The sequence below is a fragment of the Equus asinus genome, chromosome 5 (assembly GCF_041296235.1).
Source record: "Equus asinus isolate D_3611 breed Donkey chromosome 5, EquAss-T2T_v2, whole genome shotgun sequence".
In the NCBI taxonomy this organism is placed as follows: Eukaryota; Metazoa; Chordata; class Mammalia; order Perissodactyla; family Equidae; genus Equus; species Equus asinus.
The window spans coordinates 89,544,981-89,554,445 of record NC_091794.1 but is presented as its reverse complement, the minus strand read 5'-3'; the positions used below and the strand labels follow the sequence as shown (position 1 = coordinate 89,554,445).

The 9,465-nt window shown below is 45.2% G+C and overlaps 1 protein-coding gene across 1 annotated transcript in view; it reads left to right on the top strand.

Annotated features, from left to right (window-relative positions):
* The first annotated feature begins 2,036 nt into the window (after positions 1–2,036).
* ZBTB8B (zinc finger and BTB domain containing 8B) overlaps positions 2,037–9,465 on the top strand; it is a 29,240-nt gene continuing 21,811 nt past the window's right edge. Inside the window, exons 1-2 of the mRNA XM_014837905.3 lie at positions 2,037–2,123; positions 7,143–8,164. Of these exons, the coding sequence (XP_014693391.2) occupies positions 2,062–2,123; positions 7,143–8,164 (1,084 nt within the window). The 5' untranslated portion in view covers positions 2,037–2,061. The remainder of the gene's footprint in view (positions 2,124–7,142; positions 8,165–9,465) is intronic.

The window sequence follows — 9,465 nt, the reverse complement described above, 5'->3', positions numbered from 1 at the left end:
TACCTCCTAAATTACCTTTATCTAAATTATCTAAGTTATCTTTAGAGTAAACTGCAGTTTAGTCTTTGACAAGCTCTAAAATATATTCTTTTTTTTTAAGATTTTATTTTTTTCTTTTTTCTCCCCAAAGCCCCCGGGTACATAGTTGTATATTCTTCGTTGAGGGTCCTTCTAGTTGTGGCTTGTGGGACGCTGCCTCAGCGTGGTTTGATGAGCAGTGCCATGTCCGCGCCCAGGATCCGAACCAACGAAACACTGGGCCTCCTGCAGCGGAGCGCCCAAACTTAACCACTCGGCCAAGGGGCCAGCCCCTAAAATATATTCTAAACCAACCTTCTCCAACTCTATCACCTCGAGGTGACCCTAACCCCAGCTATCAGCATCTTCCACTGGGACCACTACTGTTCTATCTCTCCCCTGCTTAAGATCCTTCAAAGGCATCTCACCACTTAAAAAAAAAATCCAACCCTCTTCACTTGACCTACAAATTCCTTTGTGATGTGGCCTCTGCCTCTCTATCCATTCACATTTCCTGTCACCTAGACTGGGCTACATAATTTGTGGGGCCCAGTACAAAATGAAAATGTAGAAGGCTCTTTGTTCAAAAATAATTAAGAATTGCAAGAGGGTTACAGCAGAACATTAAACTAAGCATGGGGCCCTTCTGAGTGCAGGGTTCTGCGCAGCTGTGCAGGTTGCATGCCCATCAAGCTGGTCTGCCTGTTATCCACCCCCTCACCCCAGTGGTCGTTCTCCTGTTTCTTCCACACATACCAATCTGTTTTAGAGCCTTTGTACCAGCTCTTCCTCTGCCCGGAATGCTCTTCTGTTTAATCTTAGCATGGCTCATTCCTCCTCATTAGGGTCTCACTTGAAAGGTCACCCACTGAGAGGGGTCATCCCTGACCCTCAAGCTAACATAACCACTAAATCACTTTGTTTCTTCACCACCTTGTTTTAATTCTTTGCCAGACATTTCATGTATTTTCTTTTTTTTTAGTTGTTTATTTATTTATTGGCCATCTTCCCCTGTTATGGATTGAAGTGTGCCCCCCTCCCCGAATTCCGATGTTGAAGTCCTAACCCTCAGTACCTCAGAATGTGACCTTATTTAGAAACAGAATTGTTGCTGGTGTAATTCATTAAGATGAGGTCCTACTGGAGAAGAATGAACCCCTAATCCAATATGACTGGTATCCTTATAAAAAGGGGAAATCTGGATACAGAGAAGTGTACAGGGAGAATGCTACGTGAACGGGGAGATGGCTATCTACAAGCCAAGGAGAGGCCTGGAGTGCTCAGAAGGAACCAACCCCGCCAACACCTTGATTTTGGACTTCCAGCCTTCAGAATTGTGAGACAGTAAATTTCTGTTGTTTCAGCCAGTTTGTGGCACTTTGTTATAGCAGCTCTAGCAAACTGATACACCCCTCATTAGAACTAAGCTCCCTGAGAGGTAACCCGGTTTGGCTTGTGCACAGCGTCCCAGAACGTGCCTATATGGACTGTTACTCAGCACCTTGTAGCGCTATTTAATTGTTTCACTTGTGTTTATAAACCTGAAAACCTCTCAAGGAAAGAGAGTATTGCGAGTGTTCAGTCAAAACCTGTTGAGTAGATTAAACCCTTTCACTGGTTTCTGGATTTTTTGCGGAGAGTTCTGGCAAGTAAAATGTGTGCGGACTGATAAGTCATAGCTCTTATTGCATTAAGACGCACGACGCGCTTTTAGTCATGCGGACAAAGAGACTAATACTTCGCAGGTCCCTCAAGTGGGGCTCAGAAGACCGAACCAAGCTCCAGCTTTTACAAGCGCTGATTCTTGTCCCTTTTGGCATCTTGGTACTTGTAGTTTTGTTCAGTATATCGTTGTCGGAAAAACGAACGCTGAGACTACAACTCCCATCACCCCGCGAGCGCTGGAGCCTTCAGAGCGCATCCTCGGGAGGGGGGGCGAGCACCATTGACTAACCTGCTGGCCGAAGGGCCCGCCTTCCTGAGCCCAGAAACCCCCATGATTGGTCAGCTGTCCCGCCTCTCATCGGAGGGGGCGACAGGTGAATGAAAGGGGGGCGTGTCGGTGCGTGTAGCTCGGCGGCGGCGCGGCTGGAACCCGCTGGAAGGTGAGAGCTGAGAAGCGGGTTCACGCTGACGCTTTCATTGGTTTGGGGCGGATTCAGGGCATCCAGGGAGGTCGGCCCAGGGGGCAGCGGGCAGGGATGCCCCCTTTCTGTCGACCTCCCTCGGACTCTGGGGACCCCCGCCGAGAGAACCAGTGCTGGATGACCGACCCCCTCCCTGCCGTCCAGCGTGGGGAGGGGTAGCGCGGCGGCAGATGCCCCCCACTTCCCTGGCGTTGGGTTGGTCCCCTGCCCCCGCGTGGTCCAGCCAGGTGGTCCCCGCACCAGCTCATTCTGATGGTGCCGGGTGCGAGGGCTCGGCCAGGCTGGGGCAATGCCCGCCGCAGCAATGGTCACTTTGTCCACGGGAGGCCGTGGGAGGGGCAAGGCCTCGGTTCCCCACCCTCGGGAGCCAAAGACCATCTCCAGTAACTGGTTCCTGTGATCTTCTCAGCGTCGTCTGGCTCTGGACGGGGGAGGATCCCCTTGTCTTGCGAACAATTTAGCAGGTGAAGCAAAGATGCAAATGACCCTGAAATTCTTTCTGTGGAGATGGAAATTCTCCCTTGTCGTTCACCTCCACTCCATGCGCTGGGGAACGGAGTGACATCCCCAACCCTTCTCACTGTGTCCTGGAGGGTTTGGGGAGTCTGGTTGGCATAGTGGTTAAGGAAGTCAACTTTGTGATCAAACATCTCAGTTGCAATCCTAGCTTGGGCGTGTTATCTGTAAATTTGAACCTCAATTTCCTTCTCTGAAAAAAAGGATGTAATGATCGTATCGACTGCACTGGGTTATTGTGGGGTTAAATTTAATTAACACTTGAAAGTACTTGGGACAGTGCTTCCTGAGGAGTAGTGCTCAGTAGATGCTGACAATTGAGTAGATTTTCATTATTCTCAGGTTGGTGAGACTGGAGGAGTCTTGTCAGAAAGAGTGGGTAGAATTCAAGGCTGCTTTTGGCGCCTGTATGAAGACAGCCTTGTGATCTGGCTAAGATTCCCTCGGGGGAATGTGAGAGTTTATTGCAAGTGGTAGTGTTGGCATCTGCCCTCTCCTGGAGGACATACACTATACTTGGTTTATTTTTCTATTCCTGGCATCTTCCTTGTGTCAGGCATTGTATGTAGCCAGTAACTGTTGAATTGAATTGGAACTGTGGGAAGGCTGGCAGGGTCCCTGCCAGAGTGTGGGTAAAGGCTGCAGAGCCCAGAGGCAAGCAGACTTGATGTGAATGAATATTTCCATGTTATGTATCAAATGCAGGATTGGGGAAAGGTGTGAAGAAAGTATGTGGATAGCCTTTTTGCAAAGTTAGGGAGTATTTTTACATGACCCAGTAGAATCTGGAGTATTTGCAGAAAGAAAGCCAAAGGAAATCGGTTTGGGGTGCTATTGCTGGAAAGGAGCATTTTCCAGTGAAAAATGCGAGTGCCCTAGGACGAGACCCTGTAGATAAGACTGTTCTGCAAGTTAAGAAGTGTTGTGCTGGGCTGGCCTGGTCGTGTAGTGGTTAAGTTCGAGTGCTCTGCTTCTGCGGCCCTGGGTTTACTGGTTCGGATCCTGGGTGCAGACCTATCACTGCTTGTCAAACCATGCTGAGGTGGCGTCCCACATAGAATAACTAGAAGGACCTACAACTAAGATATACAACTGTGCACTGGGGCTTTGGGAAGAGAAAAAAAGAGGAAGATTGGCAACAGTTATTAGCTCAGGGCCAATCTTCCTCACCAAAAAAAGCATACCGTTAAAGAAAAGAAAAAAGAAAGAAGTGTTGTGCCTACTTAGACATTTGTTTCCCTAGTTTGCTAACTCATTACTCCTCTGCCTCTCCTCCTTTTTATTTTTTGTTAAAAAGGAAAAAAAAAAAGCCATACATGCACATAGTAAAATATCATAACAGCACAGAAAGGTTGAAAATGAAAAGTGAAGGTCCCTCCACACACCTCTTACTCCTAGTTCCTTTCTTCAAGGATATCTGCTGTTAACTCTTGCTTGTTAACCTTCTAGAAAAAAATTCACACGTACACCAGCAGAAACATATACACAGATGGGATCATACTGTATATTTGGTCTTGCATCTTGCCTTTTTTCTCTTAATATATCTTGGTGACCTTTTCATATGAACACACAGAGCTCTAGCTCATTAAAAACGTAGTTGCATAGTGTTCCACTTGTGAATGTACCTCATTGATTTAACTTGTCCCCTATTGTGGACATTCAGATTGTTTCTACTTTTGTGCTAGTACAAAAATCTCATGCAATGGACATCTCTGAATTTACAATTTGATGTATTTTTGCAAATACATCCAAAAGGGTAAATTTTTAGCAATGATATTTCTGGGGCAAAAGATGTGTATCTTTTAAGTTTTGATAAATATTGCCAAATTCCCCTCTAAAATGGTGTTCCAAACTACATTCCCATCAGCAGTGTGATAAATAAATGAAAAGCAGTAGGATATATTGGAGTATATGAGGAAGCCATGTGATTTAAAACTAATTTGACCTGACCTTGTTTTTCCAAAAGGGCCTGACGTGGCCTGTTGAGCATGCATTGTACATCTGCTTTAAACGTTTACAGTGCCTCAAAGGCAAGAATGATGCCCTTAAAGATAAGGATGTATCTTCCCCCTTATCGGCATTCCCTTAAGGATAAGCAAGCAAACCGACAATCTTAAAAATGAGGACAACTAGGAAAAGGTATTAGATTATTTAAAAAATAGACCTAGGAATTTTTTCGAAATATCAGCCTGAGGCCATTTAGCTAAAGGTATTAAATGGTCCTAGTATTCAAAATGGCCTAAGGACATCACTAAATCATAGCCCAGGGCTATAACTGATGGGCCTAAGTCATCAAGAAGATTCTTATCTTTTTATGCTCCTTTCTAATTCAAGGAAGTTATGTCATAATTTTGGAAAATTTTTCATCCAAAGTAGGTAAAAACATTTTGGTTCTGCAAGGAAGAGAGCTGTCAGATATCCAAAAAGTTCTACTATTCCCAAATAAATCAACCCTGAAAGTTTTCCCAGGACTAAGCTTTCACCGCCATTCTCCCCTCTTCCAGCTGCTCCAATCAAGCCTCCCCAGCAGTTGCTACTACTGCCTTTGGCAATCAAAATATTAAGGGAAAATCAAGATACAGGAAAATGCTACATTTAAATGTCACATTCTATCCTTCCTCAGAACGAAAGAAAAACTATCAGACTGGTAAAATCACATTTTTCAACGTGATAATATCTACTTGTCAACATAAATAATCCATAATCAATCTATAAATCAAAATTGGGGTGAGTTTATTATGAGGCAGGTTCACTCTCCACTTCTCTCCCTAATTGGTTCTCACCCGTCTAAACTTAATGCATCACTTGTTAGAAATACTGTACGTATTAAATAGGTGTAACCTGCCGTTCAGTAAGGTTGTTGTGGGTCTTTTATGGGTAAAGTTCATGCAGTTAGTACACAGGCCTTGGGGAATCTATTTTGCCCATGGAAGGACGCTTTTGGGGGTGGGGGATGCCTGTTTTCTGCGGGGGTGGGGTATTGTTGGTGCTCCATTTGTAGAAAGGAAGCGTGCTAAAGAGTAGTTAGCCGTGGTTGGCAGCTCTAACTAGGTGTTTCGTGATTCCAATAGAGGGAAATGATGTACTTGGTTGTAGAAACTTCTCTGAGCTCAATGGGTCAGTATGTAAAAGGGGTAGTTGATGGATGGCTGTGTGGGTGGTATGACAGGAAAAGATGGAGGAGAGAGCCTGGGAAGAAGGTCAGTGCCTGTCTTCCTCACTAACAGAAGGATTTTAAACTTGATTTATACTTGTTTTACTTAGCAGTTAAGAAAGTATTCCTTTGTACTTAGCAAACCTACTTTATCCAAAGCACTCTGCCAGGTGCTGTGGGGGATATCAAATGAAATAAGGCATGGCTGATTCCTTCAAAGGAGTGACTGACAGACAAGGGCCGGCACATAAAAATACGGAGGAGTAAACCAGAGGTGGTGGCATCAATCAGTTAGGAGTCTCTCAACTGCAAGAGATAGAAAACCCAACTCAGACCAGCTAAAGCAGGAAGGGACTTAAGTGGCGTCTGGCACAGCATGAGTTGGGGCTCAGATGCTATCCCCGGGGCTCTGTCTGTTGCTCCTGCCTGAGCTGGGCTGTCATCCTTGTTAGGCTGGTTCCCCTGGAGGTGTGGCAGCGGCATTCCTCACATCCCACAGAGCAAAGACTGCTCTTTTTTGGAACCCCCAGCAAACGTTTCATGACTTTTCATTGGCTCTGACCAAGCCACATGGCCATCTCTGAGCCAATCACTGTGATCACAGGGTGGCCTGTGTTACATCTTACACACCTGGAACCTGGGGATGGTACCAGCATGATGCAAAGCACGTGGGCCAAGAATGGGGGATGGGTGGTTCCACCAAGACGAAAAGTGTGCTAAACCCCGTAAGAATGGTGAATGTGTCCTGGCTAGCCCAAGAATCCACCAAATTTTTCCACAAAGTGATGATAAGAGGTGTGAGCTGAGATTGCACTTGCAGTCTCTAACTTCTGTATCAGGAGCCCGGAGACTAAACAGTAATTCTTAGATTTGGGTATTATCTATATTTTGAGCCTTCAAGAAAGTAGAGTGTAGTGCATAAGAGCACGAACTCTGGAGGTTCATAGACCTGGTGTTGAGTCTTGGCTCTGGTACAGCTGGGTCCTCTCCTATCTTCTCTGAGTCTCAATTTCCTTATCAGACAAATGGGGACAATATTGATGTTTTATCCTAGGGTTTTTATAAAAATTCATTGAAAGAATCCATATAAACCACTACATACAGGAGTGCAGTTAGCTCTAGTTATTTTTGTTGTTTTTCGTAAATTAACCCAGTTGGACAACCTCTAATTTTTGTAGCTCCAAAACAGCCCATATCATAAAGACACCATTGACCCATGTGTTTGGAAGAATTTTTTTTTAATTAAAAATGAGCATCTTATTTGTAAAGTTGGGATTTGTGAATTAACTTGAAAAAAATCTTGGCAGAGTTACAGGCTACCGCAGAACAGCAGCACCTGGTGGAGAAATGGAGATGCAATCCTATTATGCCAAGCTCTTGGGGGAGTTGAATGAACAGCGAAAGAGGGACTTTTTCTGTGACTGTAGCATCATCGTGGAAGGGCGGATATTCAAGGCCCACAGGAACATCTTGTTTGCCAACAGCGGCTACTTCAGAGCCCTGCTCATTCACTATATCCAGGACAGTGGGCGGCACAGCACTGCCTCCTTGGACATTGTCACCTCCGACGCCTTCTCCACCATCTTAGATTTTCTCTATTCTGGGAAGTTGGATTTGTGTGGGGAGAATGTGATTGAAGTTATGTCAGCTGCCAGCTACCTGCAGATGAACGATGTGGTGAACTTCTGCAAGACCTACATCAGGTCGTCCCTTGATATCTGCCGAAAGATGGAGAAGGAGGCAGCGGTGGCTGCAGCGGTGGCGGCAGCGGCTGCAGCGGCAGCGGCTGCAGCTGCGGCAGCAGCTCACCAGGTTGACAGTGGAAGCCCCAGTTCAGGCAGAGAAGGGACCTCCTGTGATACCAAGAGCTTGGTCTCCTCTCTAGTGGAGAGTGTGGACTGTCCAAGAGAGTCCCCTTGTGGTGACTGCAGAGGTTGCCACCCCCTAGAACTGGTGGCGAAAGACAGCCAGGGCAGTAGCTCAGCTGACAGTGACCTCTCTACTTTGCCCAAACAGATAGAGCCCAAGGTGGAGTTTGATGCTGATGAAGTAGAGGTGGAGGTTGGTGAAAGGCTGCAGCAATATGCTGCCCCACTGGGCCTGGCCCACATGGAGGAGGGTTTATCCAGTGGCCAGGCCGTCGACTTGGCTTACAGTAACTACCATGTGAAGCAATTCCTGGAGGCACTTTTGTGCAACAGTGCTGTCCAGAGCAAAGATGATGTGGACCATCGCTTTTCTCGGAGTTTGGAGGGAAGACCAGATGGTGCAGGAGGAGCCATGAGTTCCATGATGGATGTCCAGACTGATTGGTATGGAGAGGACTCAGGTGAGCTCCATTAGCACTCATCATCTCTGCTGGTCATTTAGCACACACATCTGTGCCTTATAGTCTCCCACCATCATGAGCATGATCATTGTCATTGTCCTACCATCATCATTACCACCATCATCCTCACGATCAACATATTACCACCACCACCACCACCACCACCACCAATAGGTGTTAATTGAGCACCTGCTGTGTCCAGGGCAATGTCTCTTTGCATATCTTAGTATTTTTACCTTTACAGCTAGAGTATAATGGTGTTGAGGGCAGTTTGAAGACATAAAAATAATCTACTGTCTTCCACTAACAGCAATGGAACTTTGGTTAAATCATTACATCTCTTTGAACCTGTTTTGTTCAGGAGATAATCATCCCTGAGTTGCCTTTCTCACAGGGTTGAGGACCAAATGGAAGGTTTTCAGAATTTTTTCTCATGTATGATAACATGGTCTAGACAGGTAGGAAATTTATACTTCTTTGTGTCAACCATGGTGTCTAGCACATAGTAGACACTCAGTTAACATGTTGTGGTTGACGGTGGTATCTACTTGAGAATATTTGAGAGTTGGCATTTGGCTTCATATGAGTAAATTTCTTATATCCTTTGGTAGGCTTTTCTGTTCTAGGAGAACTTGGTTGTTTCCCTGAACGATTCTGAGAGATGAGTTAACATGGTTAACTCTCTTAACAGGTGAAGTAATTGTGTTATAAAGTGTCTTATAGGAGACAGAAATAAACATGGCTAATAAATGTACCGTGTAGCTTCCAGAACCTCAAGCCAAGAAATAAATGAATCACATTTCTAATTCACCCTTCAGTATTGAATAGTGAAAGTTTTTACATCAGAGGAGATCAGCTGCTGTTATTTGTTACTAAATGGCTGTCTTGAGACTTTTTAATTTCATTTTTTTTTTAAGCAAGAATGTTCTGTATGTCTGATTAAATCTGGACTTGAAAAACTGGAAAATGCTGTTTCTGGTCCTCAGAGACACTGGCTTAACCAGCGATTAGAAGGTAGTGGCTGTTTCAGTGAACACACTATGGGAATTTGTTGAAATCTCATTTCCGTGTATGTAATAGCACTTTCAGACTGTGACTGCCCTTTCACGTCCATTAGGTGTTGTCACGCCCCATGAATTTGTCAGAGGAAGTGTGGAGAAACTGAAACCCAGATGGGTTTAGTGAAGTCCCTAAGATTGCAGAGCTGGTAAGTGGTGCAGTTAACCCTGGAAACCTGGGCTTATTTCATTCATTAAACAAATTGTAAAGGCAGCCCACGTGGATAGAGGATTTCGGTGCAA